Genomic DNA, 20,785 nt, shown 5'->3' with positions numbered 1-20,785 from the left:
TATCAAACCCTGCTCCCGACAGAGACACTTTACATCCATTGCAAATTCGGGTGTGAGAGGGAACCAGGAGCAAAATCTCGGGAGAGGCACTGAAGAGTACAGTGGTACCTCGGTTTTCAAACAGCTTAGTTCACAAACGCTGCAAAACCCCATCTTCTTTCTCAGTGCTGAGCCTTGGATGGTGTGGCTTTGGTAAATGTGCAGCGCAAATCTCAGTTTACTCATCGCCCAATCACTGTTGCTTGCCCATAACACAATTGGGGAATGAGAGGCAAGAACACTTCCACATAGGTTGTGAGCCCAGGCATTCCCCCTCGCACACAATTTTGCCATACCCTCCAATGTTTCTCTGATGAAAACAGGGGTGCCCATTGTTGTCGTTGCATAGCACGCACACGTACCGGCACATCACAATTCACGATATAGTGTCGGGCCGGTATCACAATTTCAAACTGCGTTGAGTGATAGCTCAGTCAGTAGAGCATGAGACTCTTAACCTCAGGGTCGTGAGTTTGAATCCCACACTTGGCTACATTGGCAAAGGGAAAAAAACCACTTTATATGCATTGTTTGAAGACAGGAGTGCCTGGCGAGCTATGGTCCATGGGGTCACGAAGAGTCAGACACGACTAAACGACAACATGCATTGTTTATTCATTCTGACAATGCGACACCAGGTGGCGCTGTGGAGTTCCGTTTTTGCCAACCCGATTGCTGGTACCGAGTTTGCAACGCATTTAATTGGAACGCTTCTTGGATGTGTCTAGATCCAGCCTGGGTGGAAGATTCCTGCATTGCCGGGGTTTTGACTAGTTTACCCCCATGGCCCCTTCCGACTCTACAAGTCTGCGATTTTCCAATATACAGTGATATCTTGGTTCTCAAACGCCTTGGTACTCAAACGACTTGGAACCCAAACACTGCAAACCTAGAAGTAAGTGTTCCAGTTGGCGAACTTTTTTTGGAAGCCGAGCGTGCTCCGTTTTGAGTGCCACACTTCCGTTTTGAATGTTACACTTCCGTTTTGAGTGTTCTGCTGAGGTCTGTCTGTTTTTGCTATTTATTTTGTGGTTTTGTTTTTGCGGCTCTTTTTTGTATTGTTTTTGTGACTGCGTGGAGCCCAGTTCAGCTACTGATTGATTGATTGATTGTGTGACTGCAGTACATTGTTTACTGCTTTCATTTTATGGTTCAGTGGTCTCGTTAAATAGTAAAAATCATGTTAAATTGCTGTTTTAGGGATTGTTTTTAAAAGTCTGGAATGGATTAATCCATTTTGCATTACTTTCCATGGGAAAGTGCGCTTTGCTTTTGGGACGGACGTCCGGAACGGATTAAGTTTGAGACCCAAGGTACCGCTGCATCAATATATCGCCCAGCCCTACTGGGGACCATCTGCGCCAAAATTTAACGTTGGGGCTGAAATTTGAGAGCCAGAATTCTGCTACTGGTGACCTATAGCCCTTTCCCAGGGTGAAGTCCCCTGGTTCAGGTGTCTCCCCCGGGGTGTCCCAGCAGGGGTGGGGTGCCATCTGGGTCCCCCCATCTGTTCGGCCGGCACCCTCTCTTTTCTCCTTGTTTGCCTTGCTCTTGTGCAGCCTCTGATCTGTCTTGTCGCCTGTGATCTCTGTAAAACTGTGACCCTGGAAAAGGCAAAATTAGAATTAAAAACACCCTGCGCCGCACAGCAGGAAACAGCCGCTCTCTCGGCCAGGAGATGAAAAGCCCTGTTTGTTTATGGAGCCGTCCGCCCCATTGATGGGGAGGAGTCAGAGCAGAAAAATAATGTGCAGGAGAAGCTCATTTCACTTTCAAAACTGCTGCGTGGAATTATTTGCATGCATTTTGACTGTTGTTCCTCGTGTCCTGGATCCCATCCGAGGCAGGGGGCCTTCAACCTCCCCACACCCCACCCCATATCTAAAGGGTGATTCCTCCTTGCACCCAGCTCCGACTCTGGCAGCCACGCCACCCTCCTCACCCCAAAAGATGTGTCTCCTTTTTTGTGCCGCCTCCGCCTCCAGCTGGATATTGGAAGCACATGTTTGCATCGGGGTCTGTGTTTAATTACTGGTGGAGACAGCAGTTTCTGCAGGTCCAAGACGGGTTATTTCATTTTTGCATCTTTGGGCTCCCGGGGACCAGAGTGGAGGGATGCCTTGCCGCGTTGGAGGCACGCTTGAAAGGGAATAATTGGGCTTTAACTACATCCTCTTTCTCGCAGCTGGTTGCCATTTGGAGCAGCTTCTGTCAATCTGTTGTCGTCTTCTTCTTCTTCTTCTTCTTCTTCTTCTTCTTCTTCTTCTTCTTCTTCTTCTTCTTCTTCTTCTTCTTCTTCTTCTTCTTCTCCTCCTCCTCCTCCTCCTCCTTCTCCTTCTCCTTCTCCTTCTCCTTCTCCTTCTCCTTCTTCCCCTTTGGCAGAGGACGGTTTGCTTATTCTCCCGCGTTTTCTTTCTCCTAGGAGCATCTCCCGGGTTTTTCCCTTTCTCCCCCTCGCCACAACTATATGGTCAGTTGGCTCCAGTTGCCGAGCAGCAAAATTGGCTTGCTCTCTGCTCAGCTAGCAGTACGTGGCAGCAGCCCACACCCAGAAACCCAAACCACGCGGTTTTCGAGGGGACTCGAGAGTGAGCTGGACTTCCCTCACAAAGCATGCGAGAAGTTAACTCGGCAGGCTGTGCGAAGAGAGGCGTGTGTGAGGAGGCATTCGAGAGACTGAAACTAGATCCAGTTGACTTTTCTGGGATCAGTCTGGAGCAGGGCGCTCAAAACAGAGGGAGCGGCCCTTTTTCACCCAGAGGAGCCACATTAATTCTGGGGTGGGGGGTGGGGGCGTTGCATGCCAGTGATGGGTGAGGCCTGAGGCCAAAGTGGATGGAGCGATGAATAGGACTCTTACCCTTTGTACGGAACACTGTAGCCGTACAAAGCTCAGAGGCATAGCTGCCAAGTCTCCCGTTTTCCCTGGGAAATCCCCGTTTTTCCAGCTGTTCCTAGCTGAAAAAACGGATTTCTTCCCCCCCGTTTATTCTGGAGCAGCGGCCATTTTGGAACTGGGCGGAGCATGCTCAGAAGTGACTTTTGATGCTGCTCTGCCCAGTTCCAAAATGGCTGCATTGCGACTTCTGGCGCGGCGGCCATTTTGGAACTGGGCAAAGCAGCATCAAAAGTCACTTCTGAGCATGCTCTGCCCAGTTCCAAAATGGAGGCAGCGCTACATCCGGTCTGCTATTTCCGGCCCGGTCCCTTATTTCTCTGACAGCAACTTGGCAGGTATGCTCAGAGGTACCTACCGTAATCATCTTTTATAGGGCGTGTTGAATTTTTCAACTTTCCAGAAATGAGGGGCACTTAAAAGTTTTAATGTGACCATGGAATTCAAAAGAGACTTTGGTTAAATTAATAGAGTTTGGTTTTGCTCGGTAAGTGAAACATGCATAAAATTGCACAGAAATCTTTACAAGTGATTGCAGTTATAACAGACCCTCCAAGTGTCCCTGTTTTCCAGGGACGGTGCCAGATTTAAAGAAGCCGTCCTGGGTTCTGATTTGATCCCAAAATGACCCGCTTTTCCTTAGTCCCTATTTTCATCAGAGAAATGCTGGAGGATAATGGAGTTATGTGACACACACACACACACACACACACACACACACACACACAGGCAAGGACATAAGTTACTACAACCATTAGAAGACATCTGAAGGCTCTTTTGAATTCCATGGTCACGTTAAAACTTTTAAGCACCCCTCATTTCTGGAAAGTTGAAAAATTCAACCCTGTATAGGGAATTTTTTTAACTTTTAATTTTTTTATTACATTTTTAATATATGTTGGAAGCTGCCCAGAGTGGCTGGGGCAACCCTGTTAGATGGGTGAGGTGGTATTATTATTATTATTATTATTATTATTTATAATAATAATAATAATTTATTGTTGTTGCTGCTGTTGATGACTAGGGTGTACCTATTTTCATTGGATAAATGTTGGAGGGTATGTTATAAGCATAGACTGACCAAGCTAAATGTTGTGCAGTCACAAAAATAAGAAGATTTGAACTCCTCACACCCAAAAACATATTTTAAAGACCCCCTCACTGGAGAAATTTGCAAGAAATAAAATAAGTTCCACCCCTTAGAATGGCATGCCTTACTGTGCATCCAGCACCTCTTCATCCAGGCAAGCAAGGAGCCATTTTTCATCACGGCTCAAGGACACAGCCCAGCAAAAGCACTCAAGAGCAGAGCTGGGGAGAAAAAATCCAGAGGGCCGGATAGAAAATTCCAGTGCACCACATTGATCCCCCCCTTCAGCCTTAAGATCCCCCACCCCTTCTCTAAAACGATCCCAGGAGTGTGAGCTTTGGGTGTGTAGTAGGTTCCTTAGGCAACCAGGCAACTGGGATTTCTCCTGCCCTGGCAATCTGCTACTGCAAGTGGATTCAAGAATACCCTGGGAATTCATCCTCTGCAACTACAAGCCTCAATCCAGCATTGCTGTTAGGCATGTTGATGCCCATCAGAGTAAATGGGTTTAAGTGTACCTAACTCGGGCGTTGACTTAGGCTATAAGTCATTTTTGGACTCACAGCTGTCCATGGAGGCACAGGTTAATTTTGTGTCCAGGGCGGCTGTCTATCAGCTCCATCTGGTACGCAGGCTGAGACCCTACCTGCCCGCAGACTGTCTTGCCAGAGTGGTGCATGCTCTAGTTATCCCCCGCTTGGACTACTGTAACACGCTCTACGTGGGGCTACCTTTGAAGGTGACCCGGAAACTGCAATTAATCCAGAATGCGGCAGCTAGACTAGTGACTGGGAGTGGCCGCCGGGACCACATAACACCGGTCCTGAGAGATCTACACTGGCTCCCAGTACGTTTCTGAGCACAATTCAAAGTGTTGGTATTGACCTTTAAAGCCCTAAATGGCCTCGGTCCTGCATCTCCACCCCCACCATTCAGCCCGGACACTGAGATCCAGCACCGAGGGCCTTCTGACGGTTCCCTCATTGCGAGAAGTGAGGTTACAGGGAACCAGACAGAGGGCCTTCTTGGTAGTGGCACCCATCCTGTGGGACGCCCTCCCAGCAGATGTCAAGGCAATAAGTAACTATTTTACTTTTAGAAGACAACTGAAGGCGGCCCTGTTTAGGGAAGTTTTTAATGTTTAATGCTGTACTGTTTTAATATTCGGTTGGAAGCCGCCCAGAGTGGCTGGGGAAACCCAGCCGGATGGGCGGGGTATAAATAATAAATTATTATTATTATTAGTGTCCAGTCCTGGCCCTCTGCCTCCTTTGATTTGGGTCCTTTGCTTTTCCCACTCCATTAATGGGCGAGTCACTTGTATTGTATCCAAACTCGAACAGCTTTTTCTAGCCTAAACCTTTCCGGAACAGAGAGCTAAATCCTCATCTCTACTCCGAAACAGCAGCACGCTCTTGCCAAAAATCCCAGTGCAGCTCCCAACGAGCTCACATTGGATAGGCTTGCAAAACTATTGCAAGGATCTTTGAGCCAACAGGCCATGATCTAAGCCTTGAGGTCATTTTAGGCTGGTGTAAAACAGCGACTGGGGGCTGGGGGGGGGAAAGAGACACGTTCTGGTTCTGTGCTTACACGCAGGCTCTGGCTGGCGTGCAGAAATGTTTGCATCCCATGCGAGAGCAGTTGTTTACTTTCAAGCACGATCCCCAATTGCATGTGTGGCTCTTTAATAGAAACCGGCTGCCTCGCCTCTTGGCTGCTCCCAGCAACGATGTGGAGTTCAGCCGCCGGAAAAAAAAAAACGGCCAAAGACGCATATGTTTGCATGCTCGCGCAGCTTGGAAAACTTCACAAGAGACGGCGCATTGTCGCTCCCAACTGCTGCTGGGCAGCTCTGCCAAGAAGTCTTACGTTCCAAATGCTAAATGGGAACCGGAATGTGGATCTGCCGCCCACCTTCTGAGGGGGTAGTGGGATCTATTTATGCAAATAGATGTGCTTCTTTGGCCCCCCTCTCCCCAGCTCCCATCATGCCCTGGGTGTGCCGCTCTGCTCAAACACCCAACAATGAGAGGGTCTGTTTAGGATGGGCTGGACAATTGATTTCATTTTTCCAAAAAATGGGGCTTTTGCATAAAACAGGCTTTCTCTCTCAAGGACTTCTCGTTCCCCCACCCCCATGGCATCAAGCCATATGGCTTTAAAAGCCTGCAATGTTCAGGACGTGACTTGGAGCTTGCACGCTTGACGTCGGAATTGGTGGTGGGTGTTGGGACCCTCTCCTTGCAGTCCCGGGCCAAGTATCTGAAACATTTGATCGCGAGGGCTGTTCCAAGAAAAGCCCCCTTAAATAATCTGGTTTATATGAAAGGCTCATCTTTTGATGGACACCAACCCCCAACAGTCCCAGCCGGCACGGCTAATGATCGGGGCTGATGGGAGTTGTAGTCCAACAACATCTGGAGTGGGCTTATTCCTTTCTACAAGGTTACGTAGCGCGCTTCAGAGCCATGGAAAGGGGTGGTGACTAGATCTGGCAACTAGGTGACTGGGAGCGGCCGCCGAGACCACATAACACCGGTATTGAAATATCTACATTGGCTCCCAGTACGTTTCCGAGCACAATTCAAAGTGTTGGTGCTGACCTTTAAAGCCCTAAATGGCCTCGGTCCAGTATACCTGAAGGAGCGTCTCCACCTCCATCGTTCTGCCCGGACACTGAGGTCCAGCACCGAGGGCCTTCTGGCGGTTCCCTCGTTGCGAGAAGCCAAGTTGCAGGGAACTAGGCAGAGGGTCTTCTCGGTGGTGGCGCCTGCCCTGTGGAACGCCCTCCCAACAGATGTCAAAAAGGAAAACAACTACCAGACTTTTAGAAGACATCTGAAGGCAGCCCTGTTCAGGGAGGCTTTTAATGTTTAATAGATTATTGTGCTTTATTTTTCTGTTGGAAGCCGCCCAGAGTGGCTGGGGAGACCCGGCCAAATGGGCAGGGTATAAATAATAAATTATTATTATTATTATTATAAATTATTATTAATGTTTGGTGGTTTATTATGTTTATTATTTATATGCTGGAAGTTGTCCAGAGTGGCTGGGGCAGCCCAGTCAGATGGGCAGAGTACGAATAATAAAATTGTGATCATGTGCACACAGTTGTCATTCAGCACCTGTTCCTCTGTGGCTTTTCCATGGCTTCAAAACCGTGAAATACTTCTCCTGGTCCAGCCATCTACCTTATCCAACCCTTGGGTGTTGTAGCATTTGTGTGTGTGTGTGAGAGAGAGAGAGAGAGAGAACGCACTTTGAGGCATGCCTTGACTAATTGCGGTCTTTGTTTTCCTCTTGCCCTCTCTTCCTCAGGGCTCCGGATTCAAATGGCAATATCTCAGCCAATCACCCGAGCAGCACAGGTAAGCTCCTTTGTTCCTTTCCGCTAGGAGAATTTAAGCGGAATCAGCAAATCCTGTTTTGGCTTTGCTGCTGCTGCTGCTGTGTGTGTGTCTAAGTCAGACTAAGCATGTAACCTTGCAGTATTTGTGATTTCTCCGTGGACTCAACAGAAAGCACAGACGAGCACAATGGTGCGCCCAGAATCGCCTTCTCCCTTGCCTGCCCCCTGCACTCTCTGGTTCATTTCTTCCGCTGATGCTCCTTAATCACAGCTGCAATATGTGCTGCTACCCTCTAGGGCAGGGCAGTGATCTACTCACAGAGTTAAAAACTGGCAGTGATCTACCCCCTTTTGGGGGGGTTCAGGTCAAAGTTGAGCTTTTTTAGGAAGGAAAGCCCTGTTTTGGGGGTCCACGTAAAAGTTGTTGATCTTCTTTAGGAAGGAGGAAAGCTACATTGAGCTCTTTTTTTAGGAAGGAAAGCCCTCTTTTTGTTGGTTCAGGTCATTTTAGGGGTGCAGGGCAAAGGTGTTGAGTTTTTTTTTAGGGGAGCCAAAGTTTTTTAGCTTCTTTGGTGGGGAGCCACTGATCTACCGGTGATCTACCACAGGCGTCCAGTGATCTACCGGTAGATCACGATCTACCTGTTGGACATGCCTGCTCTAGGGTATTCCCAGCTCAGCGGGTGGTCTCTGGGGGGTGTCCCCGCCTCTGAATGAGCTGCTCCTTCAATAGCAACAATGGCTTGACTGATTTCTAAAAGGAGGCGGATCATCTGGGGAGTCTTTTGACATTCTCCCCCACCCCTGGGGTGTGCTTGAGAGGAAGGTAGAGACCTTGGCCTTTTGGCACAGGGCTTAATTCCCAAAGCATAGGCAAGGCATTTGACATTCCCTGCAGGGTAGTCTTGAGAGTGACATCTGCTTTAATCTGAGGGCACCTGGGCTTGCTCTGAGCGTAGGGCTCTGGGTGGAATTCCGTTCTCTGCCCGTCCCTCTCAGTCCCAAGATGAACTACTCCTCATAAGTAGGCTCCTGTGTCATAATTTTTAATAGGCTCCTGCTTCATCTGAACAAACTCCCCAGCAGCTCAGTTGGTAGAGCAGCAGACTCTCAATCTCGGGGTCGTGGGTTCAAGCCTCGCTTTTGGGTAACAAGATTGCTGCAGGGGGTTGGACTAGATGACCGCCGTGTTCCCTTCCAGCTCTACAATTCTGTGGTTCTAAGATCCTGAATGCAGTCCAAAGCAAACTGCTGGTGGCTGTGTTTCTGTCGTGCTGAGGTGGCTCACCTGTGTGTGTGTGTCGGTCCCGTCCCCCCGTCCCCCACCGACAAAAGTTTTTGTGGCTCCCAAGATCCCGCCCTCCATTTGTGGTTTTTAAAAAATGAAATAACTCCTGTGCATCCCCTGATTTTTGTGTGTCCATCAAGGTCCTTCCATTTCAAAAGTTACATTTTCTAAAATGTAAACGAATAATCTTTTAAACAGAGTTTTACTAACTGCTGCTGCAGGTTCCCATTTGGAAGGCAGCCTTGAGAGCTGCAGGAAGTGGCAGGCCCACTTTGACATTTTAGCCCTTGCGAAGAAGTCCCCCTCTCAAAAGCATTTTCAGCTCTTAGCAATGATTTGTCCCCAGTCTTCGCTACACAGTCTATGACCCAGGCCAGCCTTCAGTTCACGCACACCACGAAATCGTTTATTCTTAGCTGTCCTGGAGCAGATTTTGGATGGGGCCGACCAAAAGTTGTGAACTACGGCTTCCATCATCCCTGATCGTGGTCCACGCTGGCTGGGACTCATGAGAGTTGGAGTCCATCTGAAGGGCACCAGGACAGTGAAATATGAGCAGAAAGCTGAACTTTGTTGGTAGTATTATCCTCTTTCTGAAACAGAGCTTGGAGCGCTGTAGCTTGATCCCAGTTCAAAAAATGTAGGGTTGGGCACACCAAAACTACTACTTGGAAGGAGACGACCCCTCCCACAAAACCCCACTTCCTTTGATTTGGTTGTTTCCCAAACTTGCGTCTCCAGCTGCTTTTGGACTACAATTCCCATCATCCCTGACCACTTGTCTTGCTAGCTAAGGGTGATGGGAGCTGTAGTTGAAAAACAGCTTGGAGACCCAAGTTTGGGAAACACTTGGTTTAGTTGTATTCTGGCTGGCTTGGTTCCCCAATGAGAGCTACAGTGTAAGAATCTTTTCGTGTGTGGTGCTTTGTGGTCTGGGGTGCATAGTCTGATCTAGCTCGGTTTGGCAATCTGTTCATTAGACGCCTCTCGGGATGAGAGCGTGGTTTGGAAGGCTTCCTTTTCTGTTAACGATTTAGCTGAGTTTTGTTGCCTCGAGGCGGAAGGCTCAAGAGTTAATGAGGAATGTTACACATCAACAAAAGCACCACTTCCTGTTCAAGTTTGGGGGCTGGTGGAGCCTGTATGGGGCATGTGGCAAGCGTAATCACTACCAAAACCCCTTTGCGATCGTGCCTTAAAGCAGACTTTCCTGAGTCCCATCATCTGTGACCTTCTCTCTTTTTTAAAGAATAATTTATTAAATTTTCCAAATAAACACATTAAACACATTACACGAAACAAAACATTCAAAAAACAACACACACAATTTTTCTCTTTTTAACAGTTATTTCCATATCTCTCATTCCCAATGCTCTGCCGAGCTTGACTTCCCTCCCTCCCCTCATTTGGTTTTCTTTCCAACTCTTATCTCGCAGTTCCTTTATTCCTTCCATTTAAAGTCAGTTTGTAGGATTTATTTCAGTCCTGCAAGTGTCTTTAAACTTCTACAGTTCCTTTCCATATAGTCGACAAATTTACTCCAATCTTTTTGGAACCTTGTTTTCCCCCTGGTTTCGGATCCTGCTAGTCAGTCTTGCTAATTCCGCATAGTCTATCATTTTTGTCTGCCACTCTTCAATCGTCGGTAAATCCTGAGTTTTCCATTTTTGGGCTAACAAAAGTCCTAGCCGCGGTTGTCGCATACAAGAATATTATATAGTCCTCCTTTGCAATCTCTTGTCCAATAAGTCCTAATAAAAATGCCTCGGGTTTTCTGGGAAAGGTATACTTAAGAATCTCTTTCAGTTCATTATATATCATTTCCCAAAATCCCATCATCTGTGACCTTCGCCCATTTTGCCCGATGATGCTGATGGGGTTGTAGCCGGACACCTTTGGGGGACACAGGGTTGTGGAAGGCTACTTTTAAAGTGTAGAGATGCGGATATGAAACTGAGAGAGTACTTTCCCACACACACACTTTAACAAAATTTATTCACCTGGCATTTTCAAAATGCTTTTGTGTCACCTTTAAGTTCTCATGGAACCAGTGGCGTCGCAAGGGAGGGGTGCCCTGGTTGCCATGTCTGGGGCGCGGTGGCATGAGCAGCCATCACGACGATGACGCAGCCACATGCGGAGGATCCTCCGTTCACAACTGCAGCCACGAGCAGAGGATCCCGCCACCGCCCGAACGGCGCTCGGGTGGCGCCAGTGGGAAACTGCTATGTACAACACATGCGCGGTGTCGCACACATGCGCTGTACATAGTGGTTTGCCAGCGACGCCATTAGAGCACCGTACAGACGGTGGTGGGATTCCGCCGCTGCCGCCGGCAGCAGCCGCTTACGGCTCCCTCCCAGCCTCCCTTCCTGGCTCACTGTAAGTGGCTGCCGCTTTGCCACTTACAGCGAGCCAGGGAGGGGCGGATGGGAGCCGTGGCTCCCGAGAGGGCGAGCTGCGCAGCTTTGCCAGCGCCCTGGCAAAGCAGCAAAGCTCTCCCCTTTCCCAAGCTACCCCGAGCTGCCGATGTGTGTGGGGGTGCCAAAAAAAATTCTGCACCGGGTACCACCTGAGTTTGCTACGCCTCTGCATGGAACAGCAGCTTTCACAGAAGATAACTTGCTCAGACACATGCAGAAATGTAAAGAAATACCTTCCAGCATATTTCTGGGGCTGGTTGGGTGCTGATTTAATTTGTTAATGAGGGGGAAAGAAAATTCGAGTACTGTAATCAGGTATAGGCTGACTGGGTCCAGCTGCCTTGGAATAGGCTAAATACTTCTCATTAAACCATCTTGTCAGGAGGAGGAAGACTCCACCCACAGCATAGCTGCCAAGTTTTCCCTTTTCTCGCGAGGAAGCCTATTCAGCATAAGGGAAAATCCCTTTTAAAAAGGGATAACTTGGCAGCTATGACCCACAGTCACTTTGCCCACTCTGAGCCCCTGCCTGGATTTGTCAAAGCTGGATTATACAGAAGCCCACTCCCTTCCTGTTTGTTTTGTCGGCTTAAACCGGGGTGGGGGAGTGGGGGGTGTAAGGCATCAGAAGATGTGCTAGTTAGTGCAAGGCAAACAAGTGGACCAGCTGCTTGAACATAGCTCAGGGTTTCCCAAAATTGGAATATCCAGCTGTTGTTGGACTACAACTCCCATCATCCCTAGCCAGCAGGATCAGAGGTTAAGGATGATGGGATTTGTAGTCCAGAAACAGCGGTAGACCCAAGTTTGGTAAACCAAGCTGGTTTTTTGTTCTGTCCCCCCAGCCCCAGCCCCTATTTTGATGGTTCTCAAAAGAGTCTCTTTGGAGCGTAATTGGTGAGCCTGCAAGCAAAGGAAGCTTCTGTAACTTAGTCATGGGGGGGGGGTTGTTTGGGGACGGAGTGCGCTTAGCACATGCAGCCAAGGCAAGTGAAGACAAATCGTACACAGCTATGGAAAATATGGTCTCTTGGGAAATCTCAGCAATTGACCCCATTCCTCTTGTTCATTCCAGAAAGGTGATCACCCTGGAGAAGGAAGAGGCTCAGGCCTTTGGCTTTGAGATTCAGGTGAGTCCAGAGGGAGAATCCCTTCCATTCTGGCTCTTAACCCAGTGAGTCCAGAATTCAACAAGGGTTCAGGTGTGTTGTAGGTTGCAATCCATGAGCATCGAGTACCTTTAAAAAAAAGAAAAGAAAGATATTTCTGGATCTGAAGTTTTTTAAGCTGTTGAATCTCAAGTAGCAAAATGGCAATTCTCTTCTTTAAACCCAGTACAGTGGTGCCTCGCTAGACGAATTTAATTCGTTCCACGGGTCTTTTCTTATAACGAAAAATTCGTCTAGCGAATCCCATAGGAATGCATTGAAAATTTTCTGTTTTTTTTTTTGCCCATAGGAACGCATTAATTGAATTTCAATGCATTCCTATGGGAAACCGCGATTCGCTAGACGAATTTTTCGTAAAACGAATTCATCTAGCGAGGCAACCTCCGCTCAAAAAATCCTTTCGTTAAGCGGAAATTTCGTCAAGCAGGGCATTCATTAAGCGAGGCACCACTGTAATTAGGTTTTGGGGAGGGGGTCTTTGAATCGGGCAACTCAGGCATTTCATCATGCTCTCATTTCCAAAATCCATCTCTTCCTACTTGGGAAATAGCAGTACCAATTTTGGGGAGGGGTAGGAGCAGCGTTCGAAATACACCAGGTGCCAGGCTATCAGTCACTTGCGACTAAGTGAAGATGCCTGGGTGCCAGGATGGTGCCTGATGTCTCCAACAGATCCTTGGATCTGGACTGTATACACACACTACAACACATCCTGTAGAATTCTGATTATTACTATTTTTTGCACAATCAGAACGAATTTAAGGATCCAAAAAGGTAATTGAAAAATAACAACTTTAAGTTTTGTTAGTTCGATAAAGGTTCTTGAAGGGGTAGCGAAATACAATTTTCTAGCCGTCTGGCACCCAAATGGCAACTAGGCATTCCTTTTTTGGTGACTGCAACGCTGGTTTAAGAAAACATTTAGTGCCTAGTTTATGTATCTGAGTTTCTGACACTGGCAGGGGGAGGTTTAGTCTTATCGTTTGCCATGTGTTTCTATATCCTTGAGCTGCTAGGAGGCGATTGTTCTTTGTTTCAGTTTATCTACTTTGCCAGATAGCTCTCAAGCTACAGTGGAACTTGCGCATTATTTGGGTGACTGCGGTCTGATCTCATTTTAAAAAACCAACCAAACCTGTTTCCTCTGCTCCTTTCAGACCTACGGGCTGCACCACCAGGACACAAAACGGGTGGAGATGTTCACCTTTGTATGCCGTGTGCATGATGATAGCCCGGCCCAGGTAGCTGGCCTGAAACCAGGTAAGAGATGTCATGCTTTAGCGTCTTGAACCTAATGGACTACTTGTGAGTTTTCACCCTTGATAGCTTGCTTTCAAATGTGGTGTGCTGGAGAAACTAAGCAAATACTGATCAAAACCCTTATCGGTGTGATGTTTGATCAAAAGTAAATGTGTCTAGATCAGGGGTAGGCAACTTAAGGCCCAGATGCGGCCCAATCGCCTTCTCAATCCAGCCTGCGGACGGTCCCGGAATCAGTGTGTTTTTACATGAGTAGAATGCGTGCTTTTATTTAAAATGCATCTCTGGGTTATTTGTGGGGCATAGGAATTTGTTCATTCCCCCCCAAAAAAAATACAGTGGTACCTCGACTTACAAACGACTCGACAACCGAATTTTTCGACTTACGAATGGGGCAAATGGCCGTGCACTTACGAAACAATGCCTTATGAGGAAGGGCTTAGGGAGCTGGGTATGTTTAGCCTGGAGAAGAGAAGGTTAAGGGGTGATATGATAGCCATGTTCAAATATATAAAAGGATGTCATATAGAAGAGGGTGAAAGGTTGTTTTCTGCCGCTCCAGAGAAGCGGACACGGAGCAATGGATTCAAGCTCCAAGAAAGAAGATTCCACCTAAACATTAGGAAGAACTTCCTGGCAGTTAGAGCTGTTTGACAGTGGAACTTGCTGCCAAGGAGTGGGGTAGCGTCTCCTTCTTTGGAGGTCTTTAAGCAGAGACTTGACAGCCATCTGTCAGGAATGCTTGGATGGTGTTTCCTGCTTGGCAGGGGGTTGGACTGGATGGCCCTTGCGGTCTCTTCCAACTCTATGATTCTATGAATGTCTCGACATCCAAAAGGAAACCGCGGCGGTTTTAGATAGGGATTTTTCGACTTGCAAATTTTTAGATATGGTTTGCTTCGACTTACGAATTTTTCCGTTTCCAATGCATTCCTATGGGAAATCACGTTTCCAATGGCGCTTTTCAACTTGCGCATTTTTCGACCTACGAAGGTGCCTTCGGAACGGATTAAATTCGTAAGTTGAGGCACCATTGTATAGTCCGGCCCCGCACATGGTCTGAGGGACGGTGGACTGGCCCATGACTGAAAAGGGTTGCTGACCCCTGGTCTAGGTAGCTTCTTGAGAAGGAAATAGAAGGAAATCTCAATGTACACTTCCATAGCTCTTTTTTGGGGGGGAGCAGGGGCATGTTTTTGCCTCCCCCAAAATTTTAGAAGTTTTGGCAGTTCTAGAAGCGCTGCAGAAGTCCTAATGCAGGGTTTCCCCAAAATTGGGTCTCCAGATGTTTTTGGACCACAATTCCCATCATCCCTGACCACTGGTCCTGCTAGCTAGGGATGATGGGAGTTGTAGTCCAAAAACAGCTGGGAGACCCAAGTTTGGGTTGTGCTTGGTTTCAGGTTTTGGAGGGCCCTTGTGATCTGCCTTCCCCCCCCCCCACGCTCTGCCTTGCCTGCACTTCTCTCGAAGGCGCGCCGATTCACTTATTGCAGGGGCAGGTTCAAAGTCGCCAGCAGCTCTATAAGACAGGAGGCTGGAGGGCACCGCATGTGACTTTCCCCTCTACAATGAGCCCAGCTGCTCTGCTCCCAGGAGAGCTGATGTTGTGTTTGCAGGGTCACATTGGCAGCAGGTGGAGTGGCAAGCTCAGGTGCTTCGCAGGGCTGAGCTGTGCTAGCATTGCTCCCTCTCCTTCCTTCCTGTTACTCTGAGGGTGTCTTTTACCCTCCTCTCTGCACTGCAGGTGATTTTCAAAGGGCACATACATAGTTCCAGGGTTCTCTCTGTGTACGACCTTCCGCAAGTGCTGCTGAATGCGATAGCAGCTACCGAATCAAGAATCTCTCCTCCTATTATTATTATTATTTTAAGGTGGCATTTCTGTAGCACTGAACAAGATGCTTAAAAGTACCGTATTGTTTTGTGTAAAAGACAAGGTTTTTTAAAATTAAAGTATATTAAAAGTTGGGGCTCGTCTTATACATGTGTATTGGGGGGGGGTGTTTTATGTTGCTTCCGCGACCCGGAAACCCTCCGCGGTGATTGGGTGTGTTATTGGTGGTTGCGGCAAGGGCTGGGCTTGATTGGATGTCAGTGCGGCAACTGGGCGGGCGAGGTGACAGTGGATTGGTGCAGTTTGCAACGACGCGTGCGAGTGGCAACGTAGGTCAGGCAGGTGAACGATTTTCGGCAATCCCTCCTGAAAAAAAAGCTCAACAACTCTGGCTGTTCCCCCCCATTTTCTAAAGTTTTTTTTTTTAAGCGTTCTAGGGGTTTATTTCACTTGCTTTTTCTTTTTCTTTAAAAAAAATTAACATTAAAAAAGAACTTTATTTCTTTCTTTAAAAAATTACATAGAAAACCTTCGAACGCAAAATAAACATAGAACAAACGCATGAAAAACAAATCACCAAAAATACAAATTATATACATGAAATTATATATATGAAACTTAAATGCAAACTAATTACAAATTAATTGAAATAAAGATAAGAAAGAAAAAGCTAAAAAGAAAGAGAAAAAAAGAAAAAGTTATAAATAAGAATATGAATAAAAAATGCTTCCGATTGTTGATATATCGTTTCTCGCAATTCTTAATTTTCCCTGTTTTCTTCTTTTTATATTTTCCCACCCTTTGCGTTCCCCCCCTTTTCTAAAGTTTTAGTTCCCCAAAATAAGGGGCGTGTTATACACAGAAAAATACGGTATGTGGGCAGTGCCTGGTGAAATCTGAAGCTGCGGAAATTGCAGCTTCTCCCCCATTGTCTTGGCTTAGGCGTCTCTGCTCTTTAACAGGGCTCCTTGGCCCATGACTTAGTAGAGGAGAACAAATTAAGCAAGAGAAGCAATGTTGCCCCATTTGCATAACTTCTACAGGTCACAAGCTTCTGCTTACATCACCGAGTTTCCTACCTTGGTGCACAAGCACAGCAGTAACCAACGGGGTGCTCACTAGATGCTATTGGACTGCAGCTCCCATCTTTGATTGTTGGCCCTGCAGGTGGGATTTGTAATCACAGAGTTCCAAGGGACTCCCGTGGGTCCGTCCATCCCCCTGCAATGCAGGAATCTCAACACTGTGGTCTCCCATCCAGTTTGTAACCAGACCAGACCCTGCTTAGCTTCGCAAAAAGCGCTAGCAGTTAGCATGTACAGCCCAGCGCAGATCCTCTAATGCCAAAGGGAGCCGCCAGGTGTGCTTGTCCTTCCCTTTGCAGGCTTTGAAAATGACAGCAGCCTCTCTGGCTTTTTGTTGATGCAGGGGATACGATCACAGGCGTGAACGGGCTCAATGTGGAGGGGATCCGGCACCGTGAGATTGTGGAGATCATCAAAGCGTCTGGGAACGTGCTCAGGTGAGTGGGGGGGGGGGGAGTGCCAGCCTACCCAGAAGGCATTGCTTGTCCACAGGGATGGCGAAACTGTCTCTAACCAGCCACCACTAATCAGATTCTTGTCCTATCCAGGTTAGAGACCTTGTACGGCACTTCCATCCGCAGGGCAGAGCTGGAAGCCCGTTTGCAGTACCTCAAGGTGAGTGACATTTCCGTGAAGCAAAACGAACGAAGCGGTGTCAGAACTGGAGACTAAGCAATGCACGACAAGCTTGTTTTTATTGAAATAAGTTCATCAATGCAAACACCTGGCTTGTACAACACAACACAAAACAGTGAAAATACAGGCACGCACGTAGCTGAATGGTTGGACTAGGATAAAGTTTGCAACTTTTAAGAAAAACGTGGTACTCATCTTAGTCTCTTTTAAGGCTACAGGAAACAAAACTCTTCCCTTGTTGGCTCACATTCTGGTTTCCTAGTAAGGGGTTAGCTGCTGTCACCTGGCAAGGTGGGCTGTGTCTTTCCTCCAGGATGAACGACCACCCCATGAGGAAAGAGGCAGCGTGCCCGCTCGGGCAAACACATGGAACATGACCCAGGCTCTGTGTGTTTGGCTACCGCTGTCCCCAGCAGAACAAGTCTAAAGGAGCCCCCGTCTTGCACAAGCCGGAGGTGGGGGCTCTGTTAGACTTCTTCAGCTGGGAGGCACAAAGCCAGCAGGAGCAGTTTAACAGAGCCCATCCCCCCATCCCCACGGCGGGATGAGGACTCCATAAAACAGCTCGGCTGAGGCAAGGGCAGCCAAGCAGTTGAGGGAGGAAGAAGCTGTACAGTGGTGCCTCGCTAGACGAAATTAATTCGTTCCACGGGTCAATTCGTGTAACAAATTTTTCGTCTAGCGAGTCCCAGTTTCCCATAGGCATGCACTGAAACTTAATCAATGTGCTTCTATAGGCTCTGGGGGACTGGCGGAGGCATGCGACGGGGCTTCGGAGAAGGTCTCCGAAGCCCTGTCCGATGCCGGCGGGGGGAGAAGCTCTCTTCTCCCAGCCACTGCCTTGCCTGTCTCCCCCGACATGGAGCGCAGCTTCGGAGACCTCCAAAACTGCGCTCCATGCCGGCTTTGCGCTGCACTTTGAGCTTCTCCCGCTGCCTCCTCCGACATGGAGCGCAGCTTCGGAGGTCTCTGAAACTGCACTCCAGCTCAGGGAAGCAGGCAGGGAGATGGCAACAGCCCCAGAGCTTCCCTGGGCTGTTGCCGCCTGCCTGCCTTCCCCAGGCAGCGCCCACCGATCCCCGATGTGTCTGGGGGGGGGGGAGCACAGGATCTTTCCCTCCCCCCATCCCGCAGCAGGGATCCTAGGGGGCTTGAGAAGCCCCGAACGATCCCCCGCAGTGTTGGGCGGGGCAACGTCCCCACATCGGCACGCTTTGGCTACGGGCCGAAGCGGGGGTGTTTCGCCGCCCCCCGCAAAAGCAGGCTTGCTAGCTGCCGTTCCAACGGCGCCTAGCAAGCCCGCCCAGGTGAGGGGGTGGGCGGCGGGAGCAGCGCTCGAAAGGGCTCCTTTCGGGCGCTGCTCCCGCCGCCCCCCTTCGCAACAGCAGGCTTGCTAGCCGCCGTTCCAATGGCGCCTAGCAAGCCCCTGTCGGGCGGTGGGGGGAAGCGCAGGATCGTCCACTCCCCCCCCCCACTGGCCGGGATTGGACGAGGCTTCTCCAGCCTCTTCCCATCCTCACAGTGTCAGGCGGGGGGGAAGAATCCACTTCTCCCCCCCCTTCTTCCCGCGCTACAGCCTTTGTGTTCCGCTGGTCTCTGCCGGTTGCCCCTCACCGGCAGAGACCAGTGGAACACAAAGGGGAATGAGCTGCAGTGCAGGAAGAAGGCAAAGGAAGATCAGCTGAGAGGCGGTGACAGCTGTCAGCGCCTCTCAGCTGATCTTCCTTTGCCTTCCTCCTGCGCTGCAGCTCGTTCCCCTTTCACTAGAGGAATGCCCTGTAGGTTTTGTGATCAGAGGTTTTTATGGCCATGCTTCGCAAGACGACGCGGCGGCCATAGAAAACCTTGTCTTGCGAGGCAACCTCCGATCGCAAAACCTATTCGTATAGCGGGAAATTCGTCTAACAGGGCATTCGTCTAGCGAGGCACCACTGTATTGTGTCTTGTTTCTCCCTCTGCACTGGTATGAGGGGCAGACTGCAATGGCGGTTTCACTCAGCGCTGGCAAAACTGCTGCCGCTCCTGTGTCCTGTGGAGGGAATCGGCAACACTGGTGGTTTTACTAGCGATATACCTCCTAGAGAAACCACCATTGCAGTCTGCCCCTCATACTGGTCCCGGGCGATATATCACCCAGGCCTAACATAGCAGGGAGCTGTAGTTTGGTACTGAGAGGCACCCTGATGGCTTTTCCTTTCAACAGCAGCCACCTGGACCTCTTACATATAATGCAGGGCCAACGTAGCCGCTTTCAAACTCTACGGTACTGGTACCTGGCTGCAAATTAGTAGTTTCCATAATCTTTTGTTGTGTCTTTCTTCTCAAAAAAGTCTTGCTGGGCCTTTGTAGCTGGAAAGATGGATCCGGCCATGCCTTCCTCGTCCTCAAAAGTGGGGGTGAAGCTCTATAGCCTATGTATACCTGCAAATTAAATGTGCAAGAATCAGGCCCAAAGAACCACTTATGAATACTGGCCTCTCTCTCCATTGCAGCAAACGCTCTATGAAAAATGGGGGGAGTATCGGTCGCTGATGGTACAGGAGCAGCGCTTGGTCCGAGGTGAGTGACAAAGATACATTTGCGTAAACAGCACATGGGCCAGTCTCCTCTGTTCTGGTACCCTCCAGATGTGCTACAATTCCCATCAACCCGGACCGCTGGTGATGCTGGTTGCGGCCCAACAGCACCTGAAAGGTGCCAGGTCAGGCTTATCTAGACCAGTGTTTCCCAATCTCGGGTCTCTAGCTGTTTTTGGACTACAACTCCCATCATCCCTAGCTAGCAGGGCCCAGTGGTCAGGGATGATGGGAATTGTAGTCCCAAAACAGCTGGAGACCCAAGATTGGGAAACCCCTGAGCTGCAAGGACGGGAAATGGCTGCACAAAAAATGTCTTTTGACCTATAACCTTGGACGTCCTCTTTGACAGACCCAAATGCCACCTCCAAGTGTTATGGGGCGGGTACAAGAGAGAGCAGGTCTTCTCCAGTCTTTAGGACTAGGCAATGTCATCATTGGTTTGGCGATAAAACTGCAATGTTGAAACAAGCCACATGGGCCCCAGCCAGTCAGTATGAAACTGCTTCAGCTCTCACCGCAATACAGCCAGCCCCAGTCTGCTGCTCAGCTGGGGGGGGGGGGAGGCTTCTACCCCAGCAGAGCCAGCCCCTATACCGTATCCCTGCCGTTGATGCTCCAGCAGCAGGGACCTTGGAGCTCCTTTGCAAGGCTCCCTCCGCCTTTGGCGGCGTGAGGTGGGGAAACTACCTCACCCGCTCGCCACCCCCCACTCCCTGAAACGAACCAAGCGGTGACAGCCTGTGCCAGTCCAGGCGTGTTTGCCTCTTTCGTCCTGGGGAGGTGGCTCCTGGAGGAAAGACTCGGCCCACCCTCCCAGGTGAAGTCCGCAAGGTGCAAAACGACCCTATTAGCGCCTTGCAGAGCGGGGTGGGAGTTCCTTTAAACTTCTCCATTGAGGGGCACTCCCTCAACAGACAAATGTCACGGAGCCCACAGCTTCCCCGCTGCTTGCCGGATCAAGGCTCTCTATCAGATGGGGAGGGGGAGCACTTGTAACAGAGCCCCTACCCCAATGCTGGCTCGTGTGAGTCCATAAAACCGCTTGGCTGAGGCGAGCAGAGTGCCGCACTCCTCAGTCAAGCACAGGGAGGAATTAGCTGTATGTGGCCTTGCAGCTTGTCTTCCTGTTAG

At 49.1% G+C, this 20,785-nt stretch overlaps 1 protein-coding gene and 1 long non-coding RNA gene across 2 annotated transcripts in view; one reads left to right on the top strand and one right to left on the bottom strand.

The window, feature by feature from the left end:
- The window catches only part of TAMALIN (trafficking regulator and scaffold protein tamalin), a 34,218-nt gene that overhangs the window by 11,258 nt on the left and 2,175 nt on the right, over positions 1 to 20,785 (top strand). Inside the window, exons 2-7 of the mRNA XM_035103399.3 lie at positions 7,347 to 7,396; positions 12,164 to 12,218; positions 13,415 to 13,517; positions 16,783 to 16,876; positions 16,988 to 17,054; positions 19,568 to 19,634. Coding sequence (XP_034959290.2) covers positions 7,347 to 7,396; positions 12,164 to 12,218; positions 13,415 to 13,517; positions 16,783 to 16,876; positions 16,988 to 17,054; positions 19,568 to 19,634 — 436 coding nt within the window. The remainder of the gene's footprint in view (positions 1 to 7,346; positions 7,397 to 12,163; positions 12,219 to 13,414; positions 13,518 to 16,782; positions 16,877 to 16,987; positions 17,055 to 19,567; positions 19,635 to 20,785) is intronic.
- LOC118079317 (uncharacterized) overlaps positions 18,524 to 20,785 on the bottom strand; it is a 47,759-nt gene continuing 45,497 nt past the window's right edge. Inside the window, exon 7 of the long non-coding RNA XR_009557220.2 lies at positions 18,524 to 19,496. This is a non-coding gene — a long non-coding RNA (uncharacterized LOC118079317). The remainder of the gene's footprint in view (positions 19,497 to 20,785) is intronic.

The sequence above is a fragment of the Zootoca vivipara genome, chromosome 2, assembly GCF_965207765.1.
Source record: "Zootoca vivipara chromosome 2, rZooViv2.hap1.1, whole genome shotgun sequence".
In the NCBI taxonomy this organism is placed as follows: Eukaryota; Metazoa; Chordata; class Lepidosauria; order Squamata; family Lacertidae; genus Zootoca; species Zootoca vivipara.
Note: the sequence above shows the minus strand (reverse complement) of the source record. Positions and strands in the feature narration are given on the sequence as shown.